Source organism: Pogona vitticeps, chromosome 2 (assembly GCF_051106095.1).
Source record: "Pogona vitticeps strain Pit_001003342236 chromosome 2, PviZW2.1, whole genome shotgun sequence".
In the NCBI taxonomy this organism is placed as follows: domain Eukaryota; kingdom Metazoa; phylum Chordata; class Lepidosauria; order Squamata; family Agamidae; genus Pogona; species Pogona vitticeps.
The window spans coordinates 78,584,478-78,610,964 of NC_135784.1; the positions used below are offsets into that span (position 1 = coordinate 78,584,478).

Sequence of the window (26,487 nt, forward strand, 5' to 3'; positions counted from 1 at the left end):
CCACTGGGCTTAGGAAGTGGGCAATGCAGCCGTGAATGGGCTGCATGATCGCAGCCCTTTCCTCCTGAAGCAGCCATGAAAGGGCTTCAAGATCAAAGAGCTGTGATCGTGCAGCCCTTTCACGGCTGCTTTACCTAAAAGGAGCCTTCCCTTCCTTTTTGATAAGCCCTGTGACTTCGCAAAAGGCAGGGAAAAGTGGCTGCCTTCTGTGTATAAATTTTTTTGTCTAATTATTTAAGGAAAAATATCATTTTATACACAGAAAAATAGGGTAATCTAAAAATAGAAGTCCCCAATCTCACAGCCGCTTTGGCAAGAGGAAAGAAGAGGTTTATGCAAGTCCTGGAGAAACTAGGCTTGGGCTTATAATGCAGCTACTATCAAAGGATAAACAATAAAACTGCCTATAAGAAATGGCTCTGAACTATTTAACTTTGTATATCCTCACCATCAAATCTTCCTTCGTTCTCCTTTCATTGTGCTATATTAAACAGACAGGCTGACTCAAATATCCATATCTCTTTTAACAGAAAAATATTTGACACCACTTAGAGAGTATTGTGGGAGATGATACCTATTAATGCTGTTATGGAAAATTCTATGGCTTCATGCATTACACTGAAAAGGTCTGATCCTTCAGTGTGGAGCATGACATCTCATTGTAAACTAAAACGGAATTTATAATTGCTCTTTGTTAATACCTCAGAACTTCTATGCATCCTTTCTTACCTCTCCTCGGTGTCCTACATAGATGAGGACACAGATGGGGTGGAAAGCTCCAGTTCCACAGGCAAAGAGGTGTGTCCGATTCAAAGGGTAAAGGACTCTGATATAGTTGGCACATTCCGTCTGGAAAAGAAAGAGTGATGATGCTTTATTTTCACTTCAGAAAACAACATTTAAAGAAGGCTTAACACCGTCTTTATGTTCCTTTCTTTGTAGGACTACAAGGGAAGGATGGCAGGAGAAGGAAAAGGCAGCCATCTAGGTCAGTGTATATTGTGATACAAAAGGAAATGGGTCTGTAGTCCAATTCCCCCACCCACACAAACACACACAGAAGACTCCTGGAGATGCACAGTCCTGGCAAATAGAAGGGGAAGCTATGGAGGCAGTGACAGATCTTGGGCTCTATGATCACTGCAGATGGTGACAGCAGCCACGAAATTAAAAGACTCCTGCTTCTTGGAAGGAAAGCAATGAGAAACCTAGACAACATCTTAAAAAGCAGAGACATCACCTTGCCGACAAAGGTCCGCATAGTCAAAGCTATGGTTTTTCCAGTAACGATGTATGGAAGTGAGAGCTGGACCATAAAGAAGGCTGACCTCCGAAGAATTGATGCTTTTGAATTGTGGTGCTGGAGGAGACTCTTGAGAGCCCCCTGGACTGCAAGGAGAACAAACCTATCCATTCTGAAGGAAATCAACCCCGAGTGCTCACTGGAAGGACAGATCCTGGAACTGAGGCTCCAATACTTTGGCCATCTCATGAGAAGAGAAGACTCCCTGGAAAAGACCCTGATGTTGGGAAAGTGTGAAGGCAAGAGGAGAAGGGGACAACAGAGGATGAGATGGTTGCACAGTGTCAGTGAAGCTACCAACATGAATTTGACCCAACTCCGACAGGCAGTGGAAGACAGGAGGGCCTGGCATGCTCAGGTCCATGGGGTCATAAAGAGTCGGGCATGACTTAATGACTAAACAACAACAACATGTACTGGGGTAAACTACTGGGGTTTTCTTACTCTCCAGAGGCTGACATCATTCACGGACTCCAATTCTATACACAGTTATATTGACCAATAGACATATCCCTTTATGGTTTTCTTCAACCAGACAATTCCTGCTTGTCTTCAAAGTTATTCACCCAGTTCTCTTCATACTACCTCCAATCAGGCAGCAGGTTCTCTTTGCTACTGTAGAAACAAGCAGCAAATTCCTATACCCTTCTAGGATTTTTGGCACATACCCCTTATTTCTTGTCACTCATGCTATATCCAGTATAAGTCGTTCTTTTCACCAGACTGTACATGTCTCCCTGTCTCAATCCCATTGTATTTTCATCTCAGGCCAGGAAGGAAGGCCTCTGTATTGGCCCATCCAGTCATTTCCTGTATTAGCCCAGATATGTGCAACACCACAGTGCTGGGTTAGGTCAGCAGAAAAGAGGAAGTAACAATAACAATAGGGCTAAAAACAACACCTTTATTTAGAAATTCCAAGAATCTGGTTCAACAATGCTACATCCTAAATAATAATTAGTTTCGTCTTCTGCCAAAATCTTGAGATTTTCTAAGAATCTTAGATTTTAAAAAAACACCTTGCTTTTCCACTCTTTAGTTCTCTGACTGGCTTTACATTCTTTCGGGATCATGGTCAATGCATTGGCAAACCTATTTTTTAAAAAAATATATAAATACTACATTGCTAATAATTAAAAATTAACTAAACAATTATTAGTTTCTTAAAACTGTAAGAATACAAAACTATTGACCAAAATCTTCAAAAAGAGCAGCTTGATAATCATTGTTAAATATGCAGAAAGTCCTCAATTTTAATCCAAGTAATGGGACGTGGCGCTGCGGGTTAAACCACAGAAGCCTCTGCACTGCAGGTTCAGAAGACCAGCAATTGTAAGATCGAATCCACGCGAGGGAATGAGCTCCCATCGCTTGTCCCAGCTCATTGCCAACCTAGCAGTTCGAAAGCTTGCAAATGTGAGTAGATAAATAGGTACTACCTCGGTGAGAAGGTAAAACGGCATTCCGTGTCTAGTCACGCTGGCCACATGACAACGGAAACTGTCTTTGGACAAAATACTGGCTCTACGGTTTGAAAATGGGGATGAGCACCACCCCCTAGAGTCGGACACAACTGAACTAAATGTCAGGGGGAACCTTTACCTTTACCTTTAATGTTAGTTTTAATAACCGACCTTAGCCCTAGTAGGAGTAAACAGATTGAAATCAATGGGACAAGTTATTTATGAGTAACAAATCCCACTTTTTTCAACAGGAAGGACTGACAAATGAATTTGGCCCATTATCCTCTACTTTCATAGATGATTAAAACATGAGGAAGACAGGTTGCACATTCATTGCATTCATAGCCCATCCTCCCACTGAAATGTCCAAAGAAGTATATATACCTGGTTTCCTGCTTGGCTCTTATCCTCACAACCACCTTGCAAGGTAGATTTGTTTGACAGAGTGTAACTAAATCAAACTTTACAATTACAGCTGAGTGGGCATTTGAATATGAGTCTCACCACTGAATATTCAATGCTTTAAGTACTGCACCAAATAGGCTCATATAAACCACAAGTTACAGGCTGTTAAAATATACTGTGTTATCCTTTTCAATTTCATGAAACAACAGTCCTTAAATCCTGTGCTAACATCTCAAAAAGGAGCAGATTAGGGACCTGGGGAGGTGGGATTTCCCAAAAATCTGGGTGAAAACATCACATCTGCTCAATCCACAAGTCTTTCCTGTGATTCCAAACAGGATTTGGGGAGTTCACTAACTGCTGAAAGATTATAGCTTGGAAATCAAGCTACAGAACGGAAAACTCAACAAAGCCCTGCCAGTAAATGTTTACTAGGCAAGATATCACTAGGGACAAGGGAAAGTTTTCCAAAATTCTCTGTAAGATACAAACACATACAAATATATTACGGAAACATGTAGTCTGCTCTAGTTTGTCAAAGTTGTTTCTCTTTTGTATCAATTTTAATCCTTTTTTGTCTGTGTGGAGGTAGTCTGGTACTAACCTAGCATATCAGTGTAATGATATACTACACTTAGTAGATGTAAAATAAAATATATACTTTAAGGTGACTAGGGAGAAAGATCATGGGGCGGTATTTCCCAATGTCCAAAACATCATGCCCAGTTTAGTACATCATCAGAATACCACCACATACAGTCAACATTTTTCATTCTTTTGGAGAGTGAAAAATTGATCATATGGGGAAAATTCAATTTGAATTGCTACAGCTGAAAAAAGAAGCCTTCAGCAGCGAGGGTGGGGCGGGGGCAGAACTATTAAGAGCAAAAATAGCCAAACTGATTCAAATTGGCCTTTATGTCATGTGATCAGTAAAACAAAAACAAATTCACCCATTTTACATCCACAGTAAATCTCGCAGTATTTGACCATGGAGTTGTAGCCTCACATGGTACTTCACACTCAATATGGTAAAATGTGATGTGTGTGTGTGTGTTTAGTCGTTTAGTCGTGTCCGACTCTTCGTGACCCCATGGACCAGAGCACGCCAGGCCCTCCTGTCTTCTACTGCCTCCCGGAGTTGTGTCAGGTTCATGTTGGTTGCTTCGCAGACACTGTCCAGCCATCTCATCCTCGGTCGTCCCCTTCTCCTCTTGCCATCACACCTTCCTAACATCAAGGTTTTTTCCAAGGACTCTTTTCTTCTCATGAGATGGCCACATCATATGAACAAAACTCTATAACTCTTCAGACGTCTCATCTGAACAGCTCCCAAAGACATGCTTCTCATCTTCATTTGCCTTCTCTCCATAGAATAAAAAGTAAAGCCTCAGCATCAACAAGGGCCTACTTTCAGCTGTCCTCCACTTCTAAGAAAGGTGCAGGGGGAAAATGCGGAGGGAGGGACAATGGCAGGAAATGAAGGAAACACATAACCATGATCTGGACTAAGTGGTCACTGAAAAAGGAAATGTAGCTAGTTACACATCAAGATGACAAATGGCCATTTAGGAGTTTGACCTGGATTAATTGCTCCCTTTTCCGGAGCAGCGATCACTGGCAGATAAGCACAGAGAAGTCGGGGAGGCTGTTGGAGGCACCTCCAGATTCCAATGGCCTCTAAAGATCTATCCATCTCACAACATACAAAAAGAAGTTTGCGTCTTGCTGCAAAAAAACAGGCTCTCAGGGACTCCCACTCTTTACCCCGGTGTTCTTGCTTCCATTTCTCTTTCTGCATCACCTCTTCAGATAGTACATGCAATCTCTTAACCCCAGTCTCCAGTCAGCTGCATCACTTTCTTTTTTTATTAATTGTATGCACAGAAGAGACTGAATAATGAGTTATATAACCCTTTGCTTTTAGCACCAGGGTTCAAAGCCAGGTCAGAGTTGGTACTGCTTAAGACTATACAAGTATTAATACGAAGCAATGGGTAACTCTGATTCAAAGCAAGGAGATGTCACATATCACAAAACCTATCATCACAAAAAATAGGTGCATGCTGTACAACCACCACTTCATCTTAAATTTACATCCTAAAGTACTCAAAAGAATCTTAATACACATAAAGGAAATCCAGCTTTTCTCAGAATACCTCCACCAAAAGTGAGGTCTAAATCCATTTTTATCCTATATATACAGTGGTGCCTCGCTAGACAATTACCTCGCAAAATGATGGGTTTTTGTGACTGCTATAGCGCTTCGCAAAACGGTTTTCCCTATGGGCGATTTTCGCTAGACGATGTTTCAGTCCGTACTTGGCAAGATGGGTTTTTTAGGACGGTTTTTCTCAAGACAACGATTTTGACAGCTGGGTCCGCGCTTCGCAAAACGGTTCTTTTAGTAACAGACTGATTTTCCTTAGATTTTTAAACAAAAAACAGAAAAAATGGCTCCAACTTTTATTTCATTTTGCCAAATACTGAAATCTTTGCCACCTAACGGTCTGCTTTTCAAAATCATAAAATGTTATGAAGCATGATTTAGCAAAAGTTTGCAGACCTAATATGCTAGATTTAACATCCTGCAGTATTTTGACAGTAAACCTTTTATACAAAAATTAAGGAATAATTAATTTTTCACATGCCTACTTGTTTTTTCAATTACTGTCTGTTCTAACATAGTGGAAGAAATAACAATAAAATTTAAAATATTGAAAAAAAGAAAAGTTAATGCCCCTACTTTATAATGTTGGATCTGGAAATTGATTTGTAAGAAAGGTACATAAATATATACAGACTGAAATTTTTAAACTGGCCAAGACAGAACAATATTCCAACAATATTCTGATAAGCCTACTGCTCTGTTAAAAGTGAAACAGAGGAGTTTGGCTTCAAATTACCTAGATCCTTAGTCCAGATAAGCAACTAAAGTATGCTACTGATAATCTAATTGCTTTCATACACTATTTCTCTTCCTCTAATAACAAGAAAGTTGGCTCTACAGCTCTTGCTTCCATTTCTTTAGCAATTGCCACGTCTGTTTTTCTAGCCTAATAAGTCTATTTAATCCTGTCAAGCATGATTAATCTCTGTTTCCATTTAGCTGAATTATGGCATTTAAAGAAGCCATCCAGTACCCCTGGTCTTGCAAACATAACTGTTTTTTCTCAGGCAAGGCGGGGGGGGGCACCACGTTTAAATGGAGGAAACCCCAACAGCATCACAGGAAAGCTAACAACACTGATTCTGACACCTATCTTCCTGTTCCCATTTTCTCCCTCTCCTTGTTAGGCAACAGCCACTTGTGGCACCTTATTGAGTCACAAGCTTTAAAAAAGATGAAAGTGGCAGAATGTGGCATAACTGCAAGGAGGAGGCAGCGTTCCATTTATTTATGAAAAGTTTTTATACATTGTTTTACTGTCCATCAAGTCCCCCACGGCAATACCCAATAAAATCACAATGCAAAATAAGGAAAGACTTTAACTTTATTAAAAATAACAAAATGATTTGGATTTTTAAATATTTATTTAAAATGTATTCTAATATTTGTTACTTTTTTGTTTTAAAATATCCAAAAATACTTGTAAGAAAAGGTTTAATGGAATATTAGTTTTGACTTCAAATCGAAAACTCAGAAAATATGGCGCTGGTCTAATGGCCCGCAAGAGGGAACTGTGCAAGCAAAGTTCTGCCACAGAAAAGTTTACATGTTCCATGTAACCACCACCAACTCAGGTCTTCAGTTGGCAGGGCATGTGCTCCCACCAAAGATCTCAAATTATGAGCAGATTCATACCAAAGGATATTATCAACTTTCCTCTCCTTGCCCTCAAAATCACTGGGACTGGGTGAAGTTGAGCCCTCCTCTATCGGTCACTGCATCCACCTATTGTTGTCTCAAAACCTAAATCAAATATATTATACAGCCTGATGTACTTTGCATCTTAAAGCTTGCAAATGGTTACTAATGTGTTCATAGGCTTAAGTAAGCTGCTCAGCATTGTAAGAGGGAATTCCTGAAGCACTGAGAACATTTGATGGTCATAACATCACCAAAAGTTTGCAAATTAGCCTGCTTTGCTTTAGTCATCAGAGAGAAAACAAGGCTTTGTTTACAGATATGATTGTTTAGCCATAAAGATCTCTGGAAATCATCAAACCAATGGATTTCAGCCTCTAATGATAATTATTTTAAAGATATAGTTTGACCTTTAGTATCACCATAACCCACAGAACACAAATCCAGTGAAATCAGGACATTCCAGTAGATATTCTGTGTGTGTGTTTTTAAAAAAGTTCTTTTAATTAGCAGGTGGGATGATGGAGGCAGACAAACTCATTTTATTTTCCTTAGATCAACAAACCTTTAAGTGATCCACATATTCCTGGAAGCCACTATAACAGTGTCTATTGCTCTGTACAATGACATTGGTGAGGTTCCCATTGATCTTGCTGAAAAGCAGGAATACTGTACTAGCCTTCCATGTAGCTCAGTGGTCGGCTTCATGGATTCTCTGCTTTGCCTTTGCAAAACCTACCCTCTAAAACAGCAAGGAATGGGAATTTTAAAAGGCTACCCCAAAGCCTGCAGCCACTGGTGACAGATTGCAAAATAAACATGTGGAGACTGAACTGTGAGTGACGGCTACTCTTGGGAGCAATTACTTTGGGATGGACTGTCAGCAAGGGGGTTGAATCCCCTCTCAGTCTCCCCCTCCCCATTTCCCCATTGTCTAAGCTTATGTTTTGAAATAACTTCTTCCAGGGGTGAACAGCAAAGGAATAGCAAAAGAACTGGTGGCACATGGCTGGGAAGCAAAATTCCGCAGCAAAAGCCTCCATCAGTATTTTCTCTTGCTTTGTTGTTGGTGATCTGTTACTCTAATTAGTCAGAGAGCAGGGGAAGTTGGGAGCAGATTCTGGGCTAGGCAAGAAGCAAAATGGATCACTTTCCACAACTCACTGTCTTTCATTAGAGAATGAATAATAATCCCACAAATAAGTGAGGAGGAGGGAAAATGTAAAGACTGGAAAGCACTGCAACTATGTGGAAAAACAAAATTATTCCCCGTCTCTCTGTGTGTGTGCGTGCGCGTGTGTGCGTGTATGCACGTGTGCACACATGTAGATCTACCACCCAAATAAGGTATTCAGCCAGTACCCAAAGGAAACTGTAGCCAAAAGCAGATTAGGAACACTCAGCACCACAACACGGTTTTTCAAAGAAGTCCAGGGGATCCCTCTCAAGACAATGACAACCCTCATCACAGGGCTGCTAAACACAGAGCTTCTCCCAGGGCTGGCTGTACTTTCTTCAGCCATACTGGAGCATCTGTCTGCCAGTCAGTGGGGGAAACAGGATGCTGGCACAGATGGATTTAGGGTCTTGTTCATCACACCTCTTCTTGTGTAATTATCTCTGTCATACTATTGCTTGAGGGGAAACCAATTTCTCCCAAGAACACACTGGCGAATTACTTAACTTAATATCATATATATGAACCTGCCTGACTCTCAGAGAATTCCGGAAGCTCTTTAACAACCTATTATAGCACTGATGGTCTCAGCATCTGGGTACTTTTTTTCTACTGTTTTTAAGAGAACCGACTATTTTGCAGTCAATTATCAACTGATGACAGCTTCAAAGATACATAACTTGCTTCTTTGCTAGGAAAGTGTGTTAAATCCCTTGCTGAACTTCAGGAGCTCCATGTCCTCAAGTTTGGCCCCTTCAAATGCAGGAAATCTTTATATGGCTGTTTTTCCCCCTTGCCTTAGAAATCCTTCATGTGCTCATGTCTCAAAAATCAAGCCTGTCCACATGGAAGCTAACTCTATAGCTGTTGTTGTTGTTGTTGTTGTTGTTGTTGTTGTTGTTGTTGTTGTTGTTGTTGTTGTTGTTGTTGTTGTTGTTGTTGTTGTTGTTGTTGTTGTTGTTGTTGTTGTTGTTGTTTTCCTCCATGGGCACAGGCTTTGTTGAGGTGGAGGGGTTTGAGAGCTTCAGTGAGATTAAGAGCTATGCTGAAGGGTCTCCCAAGCCAGACAGGTCTCAGCTGAGAAGCCAGGCCAACTGTGTCCACCAACCATAGATTATGATGAGAGGAAATAAACAGAAATCCATACTGGATCAGTCATCGCCCGGGTCGACAAGGACTGCGTCAGATGCTATAGTTCCAGGGCATCTGGTGACAAATGGGCTATAGGGCTCAGCAGATCCTGTTGAGGGACCAGGACTGGGTGCTGCAAAGCTAATGGAACAAGGTAAACACAAAACTTGGACTGTCACAGAAAATCATTATGAAATATTATTACGAGGAAAACCCAGCAGCCCATGGTTTTAAAAAAGAATGATAGAAATTTGGAAAAGGAAACACCCAAGTAATATAGTGACATAACTGAACAACGATTAATAGACCAGAGAAGGTTTATCATCCAGAATAAAGTGTTTTTAGAACTGGAATTGTAAGAACTAGAAAAGGTGTCAAAATCAACACAGGACAATGACCATAATATGGTAGAAAAATAGAGGGTAGAGGTAGACACAATAGTGGAAGGAAACATCTCAATAGAGGAATAACTTATGGAACAACCCAGAAATTATGAGTTGACAGAACGGCAAACATCATTAAGGGAAAAAATAGTAACCCATATTAGTCAGAACACAGAAAGACAAAGGCTCCACAATTCGTGCCAATTACAAAGTAAACCAGTAAAAGATCTGAATGATGCAAATGTCATCAGAAAAATCCAGACCCACGCGCTAAAGGAAACAAATGAGCTCATGGATAGCACAGCTACCATAGTAACCATGGAACTTGGTTACAATCTATAAAAACCCCAGAAAACTCATGGCAACCCAAAATGGAAAGCTCAGCTTGAAAGAAAAATAAAAAATAGGTGCAGACATTACACTTGTAAGATTCAAAACTTAAAAATAAAAATAAAAGCCAGACTAAGCAAAATATATGACCTAGAAAGGAAAACAGCTGTTGAAACTATGGCAGAATCAAAATAGCAAGTAATAGCTATAGCAAAGAAAATTGAAAGATATGATGGATGCTTGAAACAATATAGAGCAAACATGCAGTTTTGAAATAACCAATGATTATACGTCACTAAGAGAAAGTGCAGAACAAAAGAAATTAGGCCCATGTAAAGATTATGCTCTAAAGTTTTGGAAAGAAATGTGGGAAAGCCTAACCGGACATAACAAAAATGCCTTATGGATTAAAACATTTGTAAATAAACTCAAGGAAAACAAAAGGATGAGTTTAGTTATTATAATAATAACTGAAATGATTAAGAGGCCTGAAAAGGATGTGAAAAACTGGAGTGCCCCTGGTCCAGATGAGCTGCATGGATTTTGGTTACAGCATCTAGCAAGTCTCAATCAATGTATAGCACTGCAATTTAATCACTTACTTCAAAATTCTACAACTGAAGAATGGATGAGAACAGGCTGCAGATTTCTGATAATAGAAGATCATCACAGGAGTACTTGCAAGATCTAACATATTTTTCCATGTATAATATGCCCCCACGTATAAGACGCCCCCCACTTTTCTAACCCAGACTTTCTTTCTTCAGAAGAAAGTGGAGGGGGAGAGCAGGAATCATCAAAGCGATTAATCAAAGCGATTCCTGATTCCCCTCTCCACTTTCTTTTCAAGAAACTGCTTTTCCCCTTCACCTCCTCTCAAGAAAGCACTTCATTGCAGGAAAGTTCTTCAGAAGAAAGTGGAGGAGTAAAGCACTTTCCTCGCAAGAAAGCACTTTCTTGCAAGGAAAGTGCTTTCCCCACCACTTTCCTCGCAAAAAAAATGGAGAGGAAAGACAACCCTAAATTTTTAATCTAAATACTTTAGGCAAAAATATCATCTTATAGCTGGAAAAATACAGTACTGTATATATAAATACTTAACTGAAAACACCCTATATCCAACTGAACAGAAAGGGAACTTTAAAAAGTCAAGAGGCACGAAAGATCAGCTGCTTACTGATAAAATGATCCTGAAGAATGCAAAAAGATGAAAAACAAACCTTAACGTGGCCTGAATCGACTATAAAAAGTCATTTGACTCGTGACACAGCTGGATTAACACCTGCCTAAAAAAATTTGGTATTACTAAAAACATTCAGGAGTTTCTCAAGAAAAACAAGGAAAAATGGGAAAACTGTCTTAACAGCCCATGGTGAAGAAATTGGGGAAGTTAACATCAAAAGAGGAATATTTCAGGGGGATTCTTTACCACCACTGCTGTTTAACATCTCGCTAATCCTTAGGTCAATAATTTAAAATAAAACTGGATTGGGCTACCATATTTTACAACAAGTTGTAAAAATCAATCAGCTCTTATACATGGATGACCTAAAACTATATGTAAAAAGTTCCACAGAGATAGAATCACTGCTAAACACAATGCAAATATTTAGTGAAGATATCCAAATGAAATTTGGAATTGACAAATGTGCAGCTCTGTCTCTACACCGTGGCAAGATCCAAAAACTAGATGGACTAGAGTCTAAAAATGGCATTATAAAATCACTCTGGAGTGATGACAATTCTAAATACCTTGGAATACTAGAAGCAGACAACATTGGGCACACAAAAGTTAAAGAGCGGACAGAAGGGGAATACATCAAAAGACTGCAGAAAATCTTAAGATCAAAATTAAATGGGGTTAATACAATCAAAGTCATAAGCACATGCACTGTTGCAGTAATTAGATACCCAGCTGGAATAATAGATTGGACTCAAAACCAACTAGAGGAATTGGATCGAAAAATGAATGAACATGCATCACACACTACATCCAAAAAGCGATGTGGATAGATTATATTTACCACAAAAAAATAGGAGGTTGTGGATTATTGCAAATACAGCAGGTAGTAGAGGAGGAAGAAAGAAGCCTAAATAATTATTTCAGTACAAGAAGTAAAAATTACTGAAAGCAGTGAAAATGGAGAATATTTTGAAAATGACAGAAACAGAGGTTCAATATAAGAAACAACTTGAAAATAAATTAAACAGCTGGAATAAATAAACCACTACATGGAGAGCACCTGAGAAATACTGATGGAAAATGATCATAATTCAATATAGGTATGGCTAAAACTTGGGACCCTTAAGAAAGAAAATGAAGGCTTGATTTTTGCTGCACAAGAACAAGCACTCCAAACCAATGTGATGAATGCTAAGATCCAAGAAATTAGTGTTAACAGCAAATGTCAACTCTGCCAAGAAAAAGATGAAACCGTGTCACACCTCATCTGGGAATGTCCAAAGACTTTACAAACATGGTTGTTGTGGGTTTTTCAGGCTCTTTGGTCATGTTCTGAAGGTTGTTCTTCCTAAGGTTTCGTCAGTCTCTGTGGCCGGCATCTTCAGAGGACAGCACTCTGTGCTCTGGTGTAGTTGGCTTGGGAGCACTCCCAAGCCAACTATACCAGAGCACAGACTGCTGTCCTCTGAAGATGCCAGCCACAGAGACTGGAGAAACATTAGGAAGAACAACCTTCAGAACACGGCCAAAGAGCCCAAAAAACCCACAACAACCATTAGATCCCGGCCGTGAAAGCCTTCGCGAATACACTGTACAAACAGATTACAAAGTTAGACATGATAATGTGGCAAAGTTAGTGCACCGGTCATTATGCAATATATTATATACATTATGCAATATATATATATAACTTGCTAGCCTCCAAAAACCTGTGGGAACATCAGGTAGAGAAGGTGTCAGAAAATGAGGAAATCAAGATCTTGTGGGATTTCCAGATCTAAACGGAGCAAAATTAAGTAGTAACATAACGAAGGAATGTTTGGAAAACTGACATTGCAATTCCATGAGATGCCAGAGCTGAAGATAAAGAATTGGAAAAACAAAATACAGAGACCGAGCAATTGAAATATCTCACTTGTGGATGAAGCATACTTCTGGGTTTCCTATAGGCATTGGGGATTTGGGAACAATACGAAGACATTTCACATAGTATTATAAGCAGTTGCAAATTCCAGAAATAATATCATCAGAGCTATTAAAAAGTACAATATTAGGAACAGCATATATACTATGTCAATATTTAAGATACTTAAGTTTTTTGTTATCTGCTATATAAAATCAGTCAATGTTTTTATAATTTTGATTGACAGCACCTGGTATTTTTAATGCTAATACTAATAATAAAGCAGTTATATGGATCAATCTATAACTAGAAGAGGATGACACATGCCATTATAGTGTTGATTAATTTTTGTCTGTTAATTTGTTTTCACATTATAAATGCAATAAAGATCAACTTCCCCATACCACAGCCATTCCGGGGTGGCTATCTGAAAAACCTTCATTCCAATTAAATGTCATTAGAATAGAAAACTGAACTTCCTTTCCCATTCTCCTTCCCCATGTCCTCATTCCTTGTGTGTCATGAACTGCACTGGGTTTATTTAGTCCACATAACCTATACCATTTCCAGGAAAAAAAGAACTGCATAAAAACTCTAAGTAATGATAATCAGGAAAACTATAAAACTACACACAGACAATAAATGTCATGCTGCCTTTACAAGGTATTCTGGGAACTTTTTAGTTAAAAGAGTTTACAGTATATGGTATAAATGCTTCAAGTAAATAAATATACTTTCAGATCAATGTTATAAGGGGGTGGGTGGGTTGGAAGAAACAAATTCCTCATTACTTTTCTCAAACTAAAAAATGCACATAATTTCACATAATATTCCCTTATGCAAAGTAATAATGGAATTAAGGATCTTGGAGCAGCTGGCCCACCAAAAGAGTGAGGCATTGAAGAAAGGGGACAAAGTTTTAAGGTAGCTCTGCTTTCACAGTCCAGATTTGCAAGAAGCATGATTAGAGCAGAACTACCTTAAAACCTCTTCCTCTCTTTCTGCTGATTCTTCGCTCTGGCCAGATGCCAGAGAACCAGGGCAGCAAGCCTCTAAACAGAAAAACAAAATAAATAAATATTCAGAACTGGGAGGGAGAAGTTAACCAGCAATCCCTGGAACCAGGTGTGGGGAGGAGAGGATTCAAATTGTTTATAAGCTGCAAACAAGGTGATTTTCTCTCTTGGCTGGCTCCTGTGTAGTTGGCTGAAGTGAGGCGCTTCAGTCTGTAAAAATGTGGTCTCTGTGCCTGGGGACATCAGGAACATAATGATGAAGAACTGGGTTCCTATCTATAGTCACTGAAATATTTTAATTTAACTAAAGGTGCAACCACACGGTACGAAACTTTGAGTGTGAAGTTGTATGCAGGAAGTCAGGTTTCCCCAGGTAAATTTGCTTCAGCCAACCACACAGGAGCCCATACTTCCTGCTAATCTGGATGGCCACAGAACTGCCTTAAAACTCTTCTCCCTGCCCCCTTCTGATCCCATGCTCTTTTCTTTCCTTTGTTCAGCCAGATGCTCTAGTACTAGGACAGCAAGCTTTTGGAAGGAAGGCAGGGGAGAAGGGAAAGGAAGGGAAGAGAAGAGGAAAACACTTATATCCAGGCACCAGGTCTGCACCGGAGTATATCCAGGCAGCCAGTTTCTTCACTGCCCATCTCACTGCTGCTGCAGCTAGCTGGAATGACTTTAAATGCAATGGCTACAAACCCCTCCAAGTCGGCTCAAGCAATCACACCACCAGAATTGATGCAAACACATTTGATTCCAAAAATGTGGAAGCTCCAGCAGTGGTGATAAAAAAAACTACAGATGTGTGTGTGTGGGAATTCTGGGCTTATTCTCATTGACTTTTACATCACATTGTCAATGGAAAATAATTCAAATTAGACCATCCCAATCCCTGAGCATTTATCACATAAATTGTCAATGTAGTTGCACCCTTAATCATTGCAAAATGATGGCACTGGACCTGTCTCATACTTTATGAGTTCTCTACTCCCTTTCCAAGGTTATAACTGCTAATCACCAGTGACATTTTCATGAAGTTGTAGTAGGCATTCAGCTATCAATTTATCTCAATGTTATACAATAATTGCCCTGGCAATCCACAGAGAATATTAGACCTGATATCTTGTGAGATATTAAGGAGCCTCAATCAACTACTATCCCTAATCTTTCTCTTGGAATTATAAATTGCAGGATTGCTTGGGATGAGGTGATGACTGACAGACCAGTTTGTAAAATGGATAACAAGAACTCTGTGTAACAGAAGGAAGGGATGTATTACTCAAAAGCAAAGTAGGAAGATTTCAGGAAAGGATACAATCTACCCTTCTAAGGCAACTGCAAGTTAATTTCAAATGCCATTATAACAGGAGATGAAACATCACAATACATCCATCAGGATATACTTTACCAGCAGAAATGGGGTGACTTACCACTGGGTCTTTTCCTTTTTGAAAACATTCTTCTTTCTGCCCAGGGAGAGGTGGCCAGTAAATCTGAAACATAAGGAAGAAACACGAGTGTCAGACATTCTGAGGATAGGGTATTGGGGAATGGACTTTTTAAGGTTGATAATAAAATGCCTAGTATAGAAAAATCAAGGATTTCAGAATCTGCTTTCTCGTTAATGCTTTGGAAACATTTTAATTGTAGGGTTTTATACTTTCCTCAGAGAGAATGTTAGCTAACCACAGTTATGAATCAATACTAATGAATGGAGAGGGCTGGGCAGGCAAGCACTGAATCCGACTATTCTATTCTAAGTTCTGTTGCACTCCTTTTCCCTTGTGCAGCTATTTTTCTAAACAGATAAATAGCTTGATTACTGCAGAAAATCAAGCAAATAAAATGGAAAACAGAATACAAAACAGGAAGGGTACCTGACATACAACTATGGCTGAGCATAAATGGAAGAAAACTCTTGAAGTTAGGGAATAAAAGGATAGATTAAATGTTAGGGTTGAAGAGGGAAACTTCAGCAAGAACAGACGGAAGAGGTGGAGCAAACTGATCAAGGCTTCATTAAGAAAAAATAAGAGCCAAAAAAAGCAGCAGAATTGGAGGAACAAGACAAACTAGGGGTTCACAGAAAAACAATGTGGCAATCAATTGATTGACAGTTCTAATTGTCTTCAGAAAAGAAGAGGAGGATGTAAAGAAAGAAAGAATAAACAAGAAAGTGATCAGGCACAGGAAAGGGGACTAAACAGATACAACAAGTACAAATCTGTGTGGGTGTGATCTTTTGTCAAGTTGGAACTGACCAAGGATCAGACAATGAGAAATGGTCACATCTGACTGCGCTAGAAACCTTCAAGCGGTGTTTCCCAACTGTGCACCATGGTTTCATGAGGCACTGGGAAATCCACTTGGGGGGCGCCACAGAATTCTGTCATCCTTCTCCCTCCCTTCTCCCCCCCTCCACCCAAAATCTTGTACAGCAGCGATCCCCAACCTTTTTGGGACAGCGGACCGGCCCCAAAAAGGTTCTACGGGCTCCATGCATGAGGGGGCATCGCAGTGCTCGCAGGTGGGAGTGTCACGTTTGCGGAGGGGCATGTCACGCTTGCGCACAGAGAGTGCAACACGCCCACCCACAAGCACGACATGCCCCTCCACAAGGGAGACACGCCCACCATGCATGCATGCAGGGAGGCAGATATCTGTCTCCGCGGCCCAGTTCCAGGAAGCCCACGGACCGGCACTGGGCCGCAGACCAGGGGTTGGGGACCCCTGTTGTACAGCACTTGCTTGCAATTTCTCTGATGTCTGTGCAAGGTGAAGAGAGGGAACCTTCGCCCAGGACTGGGTTTCCTGCCCTCCTGTTTACAGGAAGCCTTCCCTGCCAGGGCCCACTCCCACAATAAAATGCAGCTTCTTCATTTTTCTGGAAGCTGCTTCTCTCAAAGAAGTCTGGCCATGAGGACTTTTCCCTTAAGCTATCTGTCTATAGCAGAGTCATTGGTTCCATCTACTAGCCAGTTCTGGTAATACACCCTGGGAAGGTGTATTCATGGGTTCTTTCTTTTTTTCTCTAAGCAGTGGATAAGTGAAACTGCAGGTATTGATCCCATGGATATGGCTAGGACTGGGAAGCTGCAGCCAGTGGCTAATAAGTAATGGAAAAAAGTTTGGGAACCACTGCCTTAAAGTGACTCCTCTGCCCATCTACAGAGTAGATGTAGAGTAGTCCTGCCACTGAACCAAAAAATTCCAGTCTCAGCATGGATTCGGGTCAGGCTGGATTCCTCTTGCCTATGTGTTATGTGACTCCCTGGAAATAGCTCGCTCTAGAGTGCAGCACACGCAGCCCCAAATGTGAGCCATTCCCCTGTCTGATGGCAGCACTACAGGGCTTTCAAGGCGAGTTAGATATTTAAAGGATGGTTTTACCAGTTCCACTCCCACAGTGAGTTTCCATGGTCAAGTGGGGATTTCAACCCACGTTTCCCGCGTCCTGGCCTATACCACACTTGCTACCTAGAATACAGCTAAATAATAATAAAGTGAAGCATATTTCCAACAAGGTGAGTAAAAAATACAAAAACAAAATCATTGTAAGAAAAGACGAATATCAAGGAGATGGATTAGCGGCTAGAGTGTAATGAATTTTAAAATCACCCAAGAGGACAACAACGTGAAAGTAAAAAAGAAAGTAAATACTTCTGTAGGCAATGAAACTAAATCTTATGCTGTTGCCTGTAATGCATGTTTCACTTCATTTATTCTGGTAAAAGGAATATGAAACATTATTTCATTTCAATTTCAGAAATAAAAGGGTCCCTTGGTTGTTTTATCTGATACAAAAATGCATTCATTATACTATACTGTGTTGCCATTTCATAAATTAGGAGAAAATATAGAGTGATCCTTTTCAATAAGGGACATCTGGTTAACCCTAACCTGGCCTTACAGCTTTGTGCTTTATCCATAACTCTAGCAACTGTTTATGCAAGTGAAGGACTGATTTATAAAGTTTATTTTACAGGCTATTGTGCTGGCAGAGAATTCTGGAGAAGCATTTTTTTAAGAAGTAAAGGAAAAGTGTCTCCTTTGACCTGCCATTTCCCTTTTGTGTGGTCTCACACACTCAAGGACACAGCAATGCACATACAGTTTGATCTTCTTGATCCTTCCAAATGAAAGCTAAAACTTAACAGCTGGCTAAAATGTCAGTTAAATTCAGTAATGCTCAAAATCCTCCTTCCAAAAATGGATTTAAGTAGAAAAAATACATTATTAATTATAATAAATATTTTCTCGTCTCACAGACTGGTCCGTAGGCCTGCCTTGGCATGTTCCACTGAGAAGAGATCAGGATGGATGAGAGTATCTTGGTACAACAGGATCAGAGAATCCAAAACCTGACATTTTAGCTGTATTAGTCCATTGTAGAAAAGACAGTGAGGAATCTATGTGACTTTTTAAAGACTAACAAGTTCTATTTGTTGTAAGTTTTTATGGATGATAACCCACCAATTCAGATGCAAAAAGCAAGTTATAGTCCATGGAGAATTATGCCACATAAATGTTGCTACTCCTTAAGGCAGGGGTCTCAAACATGCGGCCCGGGGGCCATTTGCAGCCCGCCGGATGATAGTTTGTGGCCCCCTCCTTGCCTGCCCCCCTGAAACGCCCACACATCCTCTGCTATCAAGAGTCAAAAAAAGCCTCGCCTCGCTCGCCGGCTCTCTCCCAAGGCAGTGCCTTTTGCACCCTCCATCCGGAACTGCAGCCTGCCAGCCAGCCCGCCTGTCTGCTGGCTGGCAGGCTGCAATTCCGGATGAAGAGTGCAAGAGGCGCTGTCTTGGGGAAAGCCAGTGAGTGAGGCGCACTGACAGCCCTTTTCCCTAAGCACCTGAGCTACCACCATATGATGCCTGAGAGTGGAGTTCGTTCCCAGCCTGTCCTCAAAGAGCGCCTCCAAGAGCGCCACAAACAGCAGCAGCAGCAGCAGCAGCAGCCACCTCTTCCAGGGAAGTGGCTGTCTGGCTCTCTTTCTCTCTCAGCACCCCCAGCACCAGCTCGGCCAGCGGCTGCCTCAGCACCCAGCGGTGCTTCCTCCTCCTCCTCGTCCTCGGAGCCCCAGCCAGGCTAAGGAAACTCCTGGGCAGTTTCCTCAGGTTCTTGCTCCACTTGGCGGAAAATCTGATGCGGCCCCCAGGTAAACTGAGTTTGAGACCCTTGCCTTAAGGTGTCACAAAAAAGCCCAAAGAACATCTGAAAACAGAAGCAACACTGTGCCTCTCCAGTTCCATTTTTAAAAGCTGATGTAGCCATCTTTAAATAAACAAGCAGGACACACTGGACCTTAGGATCAGTCCCCATCCCTCCTGCTCTGGATCCCAAACTCTTTCATATATCCCTTCAGTGCACTGGTGCAAGGCAACAGAGGACGGCACACACAATCTCTGATGTACAGTACATGTTTTCCTCTGGAAACAGAAAGGGATCTAATGACATGCAGCTCAACAGACCTACTGGGATATGTCACCCTTTCACTAAGCTGCCACCAACCATTCCCTGTAAGGAGTCACACAGACCAGGAATGGATTTTTAACAAACAAAGGAATAAGGTTTATTTAAATAACACACAGGGAAAATAAAATGATCAAGTGAATAAGATACAGTAATGTGGCTTAGTCTCAATCATACATACACTAGTTTGGTTCACACAGAACACCTTTAAATAAAGCACAGACCCTGAACCTATCAGTTCTGGCTACCCATAAAGACACCTGAACCTATCAGGTTGGTACTGACTGACACACAGTAGTACCCTGTCTGACACACAGACTCCCACACCAGCTTCTTCTTCCCAGCTTCTCCTTCCAGCTTCTCCACACAGGCTCCACATATATATACAGTACAGCCCCTCCTCCTGATGTCCCGCCTTCCACTCCCCATAGGATGGAACTTTCCCTCCAACCCATGACAGACAGGTAACATCAGTGCTGTATGTAACACCTCCCCTCTTTATAAGTTGTTTTGTAGGGGGAACGCTAAAGTGCTTTTCTCCAAAAAACAACCTGGATCCAAAACATACAAAAACAGTTATACAATAACATACAATATCATACTTACTCTAGGATAAACATTTCAATTAGGCATTTAAACATTTACCATTTACAATACATCAAGTTACCTTTATTCATACAAACCAAGCATGTTTAATAACCAAGTACATTTAACCTTTTGGTCACCAAAATATATACATAGTCCATGTTTCTTTCACCGTCTTCATTCTTCGGGTCTTCTTGACAAGGCGTCAGCAACACAGTTCACTGACCCTCTGACCACCTTCACTTCAAAGTCATAGTCTTGCAGGTTTAAAGCCCACCTCATAAGTTTACTATTGTGGGTTTTCATTGTCTTTAACCATTGCAGTGGTGAATGGTCAGTGCACAGAACAAAATGTCTTCCCCAGATGTAAGGCTTGGCCTTCTGGATCGCGTAGACCAGTGGTTCTTAACCTTTTTGAAAGAAATGCCCCCTTGAGCCATTGAGGAAGTTATCATCGCCCCCCCTCCCCGCGGTGATGATATCTTATTTATTTATTTATTTATTTATTTATTTATTTATTTATTTATTTATTTATTTATTTATTTATTTATTTATTTATTTATTTATTTATTTATTTATTTATTTATTTATTTAAGATACTTAAATCCAATGACCCCTGAAAACAAAATTTAATTCCAAGAAAATGAAATGCCCCCAAAAGTAACATTTAATGATTTAGTTGCAAGCGAATTTTAAGACGCAAAAAGAAATTTTAAAAGGGCATAAAAACAAACTGCAATGCAGAAACTAAAAATTTCAAGACGAAAACTCTGAAACTAAATTAAGATTGGAGGAAAATATATATTCATGCACACTGTAAAAAGGCTGCAGCCATCTTCACAGTTTGGCTTGCTCCAGCGCCCCCCTACTGCCCCCCTTCTGCTCCAGCGCCCCCACACCACCCCTTTTCGTTCTACTGCCCCCCTGAAAAATGAAATCGCCTCCTGGGGGGCATTATCGCTCACGTTAAGAACCACTGGCGTAGACTATGGCCAGGCACTCCTTTTCCACGGTTGCCAAATGTCTCTCACCTTTCTGGAGTTTCCTACTCAGGTAGGACACTGGATGCTGGTCACCATTTTCATCCTCCTGGCAAAGAACTGCTCCTACCCCGCTGTTAGACGCATCGGTGTAGATGATGAACTCCCGGTCGAAGTCTGGAGCACGCAGCACTGGATAGTTGATGAGGGCCTCCTTCAACCTCTGGAACGCCTCCTCACAGTCGCTGGTCCACGGGATGCGGTCATCAGTCTTCTTCCGCGTCAGATCGGTCAGCGGAGTCGCTATCTCGCTAAACCTCGGGATGAATTTTCTGTAGTAGCCCACCAACCCAAGAAATGATTTGACTTTTTTCTTGGTGTTGGGCCTGGGCCAATCACGAACGGCTTCTATCTTGGCCTCTAGGGGTTTGATCACTCCTCCCCCTACTATGTGACCCAAGTATTTTATTTCTGGGCTACCCAGCTGCAGTTTGTTCTCTTTGCAGAGCCTAGGCCAAAGCACTTCCTCCCCTGGGTTAAAGTGCCTCCCCCTGGCTTTCTGGTCATCCCAAGCTTTCTTTCTGACCTTTTGAGCTTGCAGGGTCTTTGCTGCTAGCTCTAGGTTTCTCTTTAGGTCGTTCATCAAGGTGTCTATATATGTCACAACGTCTTGTGGATCATCCTGGGTGATCTGCCCCCAGTTTTGTTTGATCAAATCAAGTGGCCCTTTCACCCTTCTCCCAAACAAAAGTTCAAACGGACTGAACCCGGTACTGGCTTGTGGCACTGATCGATAAGCAAACAAAAGGGATTGCAGCTTCTGGTCCCAATTGTTTGGATTCTCTGCCAAGTAAGCCCTAATCATGCGCATCAGAGTCCCATTGAACTTCTCTGTTAACCCATTACTTTCAGGGTGATAGGCAGTGGTTTCCTTGTGTTTAATTCCACAGATTTGCCATAACCGTTTCATGAGCTTCGATGTAAACGATGCGCCCAAATCTGTGATTATTTCAGGTGTTAGCTGGGCGTCTGTCACCTGTTCAAAACACTTTTGGAGAGTGGCGTCTGCCTTTTGCTCTTGGCCAAATCGGCTGTCTGTGGTTAAGGTTTCCACCACAGCTTCGGAACTCCCCTCTGCTTCCGTCTCGGGCTCATCAGTACCCCCCTGAACTGTCCCCGTGGTGGCTTGTGAGCGTGTAATCACTAGCACCTGTTTCACATGTTCAGCCAGGTCATTTCCCACGAGCACGGCTGCTGGCAGAGTCGATGAAATCGCTAGCCGCCAAACTCCCCTCCAGCCTTGAAAGTTCACAGGTACCTCAGCTACTGGCAGCGAGATCACCTGTCCCTCAATCCCTGCCACCTTTAGGCTCTCATTCGGGATTATATACTCCCTAGGAATAATATCTGGATGGCACAGGGTCACCTGGGAACAAGTATCCCTTAGCCCCCTATACTGATGGTCAAGTATTCCTATGTCCACCCCTGCGGTTTCAAACAACTGTGAATCTGTTCTCACGAGCAAGCAGCGCTTGACCTCCACAAGAGGACCATTTTCCTCAGCCTGATCAGCAGATGTATCTGTTCCAGATTGAGTAGCCATGGCAACAGGCTCCCTCAGTGGCAAGGAGCTTTGCTCTTTCTGGACACAGAACACAGCTTTTGGCTTGGTTCCACTCAAATCATGAGGCACATTTCCTTTTAGCTGCTTTAATTTCTCACACTCTGAGATTAGATGGCCCTTTCCTTGACAGGAATAACATTTTCTGCTGTACTTGGAGTCTTTCTCATCTGGTTTTGGTTTTCCCTCCAAAATCTGAGGTCTTGGTTTCGTGTCTGAGGGCTTCCCTTCACCATGGGCCCCTCCCACTTGCTGGTTTTTCCCTGGTCCTTGAGAGTACTTTCTGTAGGTTTCTTTAGGTTTACCTATCGATTTCCCCTCACCTAAGGGCTTTCTTATTTGGGAAATAAAATCTGCGATCTCTGCTGCTTCCGCCACAGATTTCGGTTTCCTCTCCCTCACCTGGAACTTCAGTTCCCCATGCAGGACTGAATAAAACTGTTCCAGCGCTATCAGGTCTTTGAGCTGCTGAAAGGTCTCTGTTCCCTCCTGAGATAGCCATTTCTCTAGCAGCCTCACCAGTTGGGCCCCCACTTGGGTAAAAGTCTGCTCTGGTTTCTTTGTGAGTGACCTGAATCTTTGCCTCAGCTGTTCCGCATTTATCCCATGTCTGGCAAACACCAGTTTTTTAAACTCTGCGAAATCTTTTAGCAGTTCCTCTGGCATCTCTGCATAGACTTCTGCCAGGCTGCCACTGATTAAAGATCGCATAATGGTCATCTTCTCAGTTTCCCTCACTGAGAAGTCCACAAACGCTCTTTCCACTAGGGAAAAGAACACCTCAGGACAATCCCCCTTGTGGTATACAGGGAATTTCTTCAGGTCAGTTTTAGACAATTGGCCCACCTCAGAATCTCTATTGTTATTATTGTTCTGATTCATCAGTTCCAATTTTCTTAACTCAAATGCCATTTTCTCTCTCTCCAATTCCATTTCAAATTGTCTTTGCCTCTCCCTTTCCTGCATTCTTTCTCTCTCTAATTCAAATTGTCTTTGTTTCTCTCTTTCCTCCATTTCCCTCACCCTCAGTTCATGCTGTTGGGCTAGGAGCATTTTTCTGAGTTCTGGGTTCTGTTCTCCCGTGCTCTCCTCCTGCACTGAGCCAAATTCATCCTCAGAACCTTGGTCTACCTGGGGTTCCCTCGCTTCACCCATTTCTGCCATTTGGCTTCGAGTCAAGGGCATAATCCCCCCCAGAACAGGCTGCTTTCAAAAGTCAAGCCTCAAAATAAAGGGACCACTTTTTTTTTCCTCTTTTGCCTCAGAACCAGCCTTCTATAGATTGCTGCTGTTCTTCAGCACTAACTTGCAACTGTTGCCAGCCAGAGTCCACCCCCCTCTGCTAGGCCTCTCAGCAGACAGGCTAGATTACTGCTACTTTACACAGTTTTGCCTCAGCCCTTTTCCTGCCAAAACAGGTTGCCTCAGAGCTCCCTAATCTAGTCCCCAATCTGAGTTGGCACGTTCTTCCACTAGCGTACCTCCCCGTAAGGTAAGCCTAGAAGATTACCTACGCGCTCTCAGATTGTCCCTGACTAGACCCCCCTTGCTCTGGGCACACTTGCCAAGGCTTTGCTGGACCACTGGACAACTGGACCAGTCGTATCCCACACGCTGGACACCAATCAATGTGACAACCCCAGACCTACTGGGATATGCCACAGTTTCACTAAGCTGCCACCAACCATTCCCTGTAAGGAGTCACACAGACCAGGAATGGATTTTTAACAAACAAAGGAATAAGGTTTATTTAAATAACACAGAGGGAAAATAAAATGATCAAGTGAATAAGATACAGTAACGTGGCTTAGTCTCAATCATACATACACTAGTTTGGTTCACACAGAACACCTTTAAATAAAGCACAGACCCTGAACCTATCAGTTCTGGCTACCCATAAAGACACCTGAACCTATCAGGTTGGTACTGACTGACACACAGTAGTACCCTGTCTGACACACAGACTCCCACACCAGCTTCTTCTTCCCAGCTTCTCCTTCCAGCTTCTCCACACAGGCTCCACATATATATACAGTACAGCCCCTCCTCCTGATGTCCCGCCTTCCACTCCCCATAGGATGGAACTTTCCCTCCAACCCATGACAGACAGGTAACATCAGTGCTGTATGTAACAAGTACATGTTTTCCTCTGGAAACAGAAAGGGATCTAATGACATGCAGCTCAACATCTATAAGGCGTTCCTCTTGTTATTGACTGTCTACTGTGGGACTTCCATTTTACATGGAGAAGCCAGTTACGTATACAACATATCAGGGATGAGAAATGTCTGGACCTCCAGATGGTGCAAGACTTAAAAATTCCCATCAGGAGAAGCCAACGAAGTAGTGGTGAGGATTGGTAGCAGCTGTAATCCACCAACATATAAGGCTGACACCTTCCCCACCCATGCCTTACTGAACACCTTTTACACTTTATTTCCCTTTGAGGGCAAGAGAGGGGGAAGGTGTGGCCCTCCACATGTCATTGGCCTGCAAATCCCCTCAGACCTAGCCTGCAAAGTAGTATTTAGCTAAGATGGGAACGGCAGCCAAATAACATTTGGGCAGCCGTGTGGCCCCCATGCCAGCTGCACCAGAGGTCAGATTCTGTGCTTCAGCTGTAATCTCACAAGGAATGCAAGGAATGAAATTCAAAATGAATCATGTTAAAATTCCATGCACTTAGAAATGCACCCCACTAAACTAGTCGGTGGGACCTCGCTCCCTGTAAATTTAAACAGGATCCACCTGCTTGAGTGAGGTACACAGTTTATTTCAATATGTATGACCCAGTGCAGGCAGTGTCGGGCAAGCACTGAGGAAAAGATCTGGAGCTCTCCACTGGCTAAGACGTTTCTAGATAGGCTTATAGCTCGCCTGTCTGCTCATTTTCACAGCCTTTGTTCTCCATAATTAAATTGATACTGCTAGTAACCTAACTTACAAAAGTACAAGAAGTAGGAATGGAATGATTAGTGCAAAATGATTTACACACTAAATAATACAGGACACATCCATCCTGTCAAACGTCTCATTTCCTGTCAAACTTCGCTAGGCTTTGGCCCAGCCGTTGACATATATGACAGACAGATCCTTTTGGAAACTTATATTGATTGCTCATAACCTGATCACAAGTCTAGACTTCCCACGCTTCCAATTACATTTAATTGCAATATAATCTCTTTTGGGCTGGAAACCTCCTTATACAAAATTCCCACCCACCTCCCACTCATTTCTGGCTTCTATTTAATCAAGTTTTCTGCCCTGGGCTCTAAAGTCATTTAAGGCCTCACTTTATTAAGCTTCTTCTGATCATCTCAAGTTTCAGCTTCAAGCGAGGACAAGTTCCTCCAAGGGGTGATTTCAGTATCTTTACAGAGGCCACTGAGAAATGCTGGCTTGTGCTATTGAGCACATGCATAATGCTTCAGAGGAGTTACCCACAGCAGACCCGCTCACCAGTCCAATTGTGAGGGGCTTATGCTGCAAAATTACAAACATTAGACATATACAGTATGACCGATGTAGAGAGTAGGGCATTTGAATGTTACACCTGTCATGTGGAACATCCAGATGGATATCCCTTTAACATCAGCCACTTCCACAGTGATGCCAGTAACTGCCAGGCAACAAAAATCGTGGGGTTCTCTGCAGCCAGATGCCTAAACCATCAAGCTCTCCAGACAGTGGGCCAAACTATACATGATGGATAATAAATACATCA

General features: G+C 41.9%; 1 protein-coding gene across 1 annotated transcript in view; it reads right to left on the reverse strand.

Annotated features, from left to right (window-relative positions):
- The window catches only part of SEMA3G (semaphorin 3G), a 115,922-nt gene that overhangs the window by 33,536 nt on the left and 55,899 nt on the right, over positions 1 to 26,487 (reverse strand). The window contains exons 3-4 of the mRNA XM_020803886.3: positions 15,533 to 15,595; positions 730 to 849 (exon numbers count right to left, since the gene is read on the reverse strand). Coding sequence (XP_020659545.3) covers positions 730 to 849; positions 15,533 to 15,595 — 183 coding nt within the window. The remainder of the gene's footprint in view (positions 1 to 729; positions 850 to 15,532; positions 15,596 to 26,487) is intronic.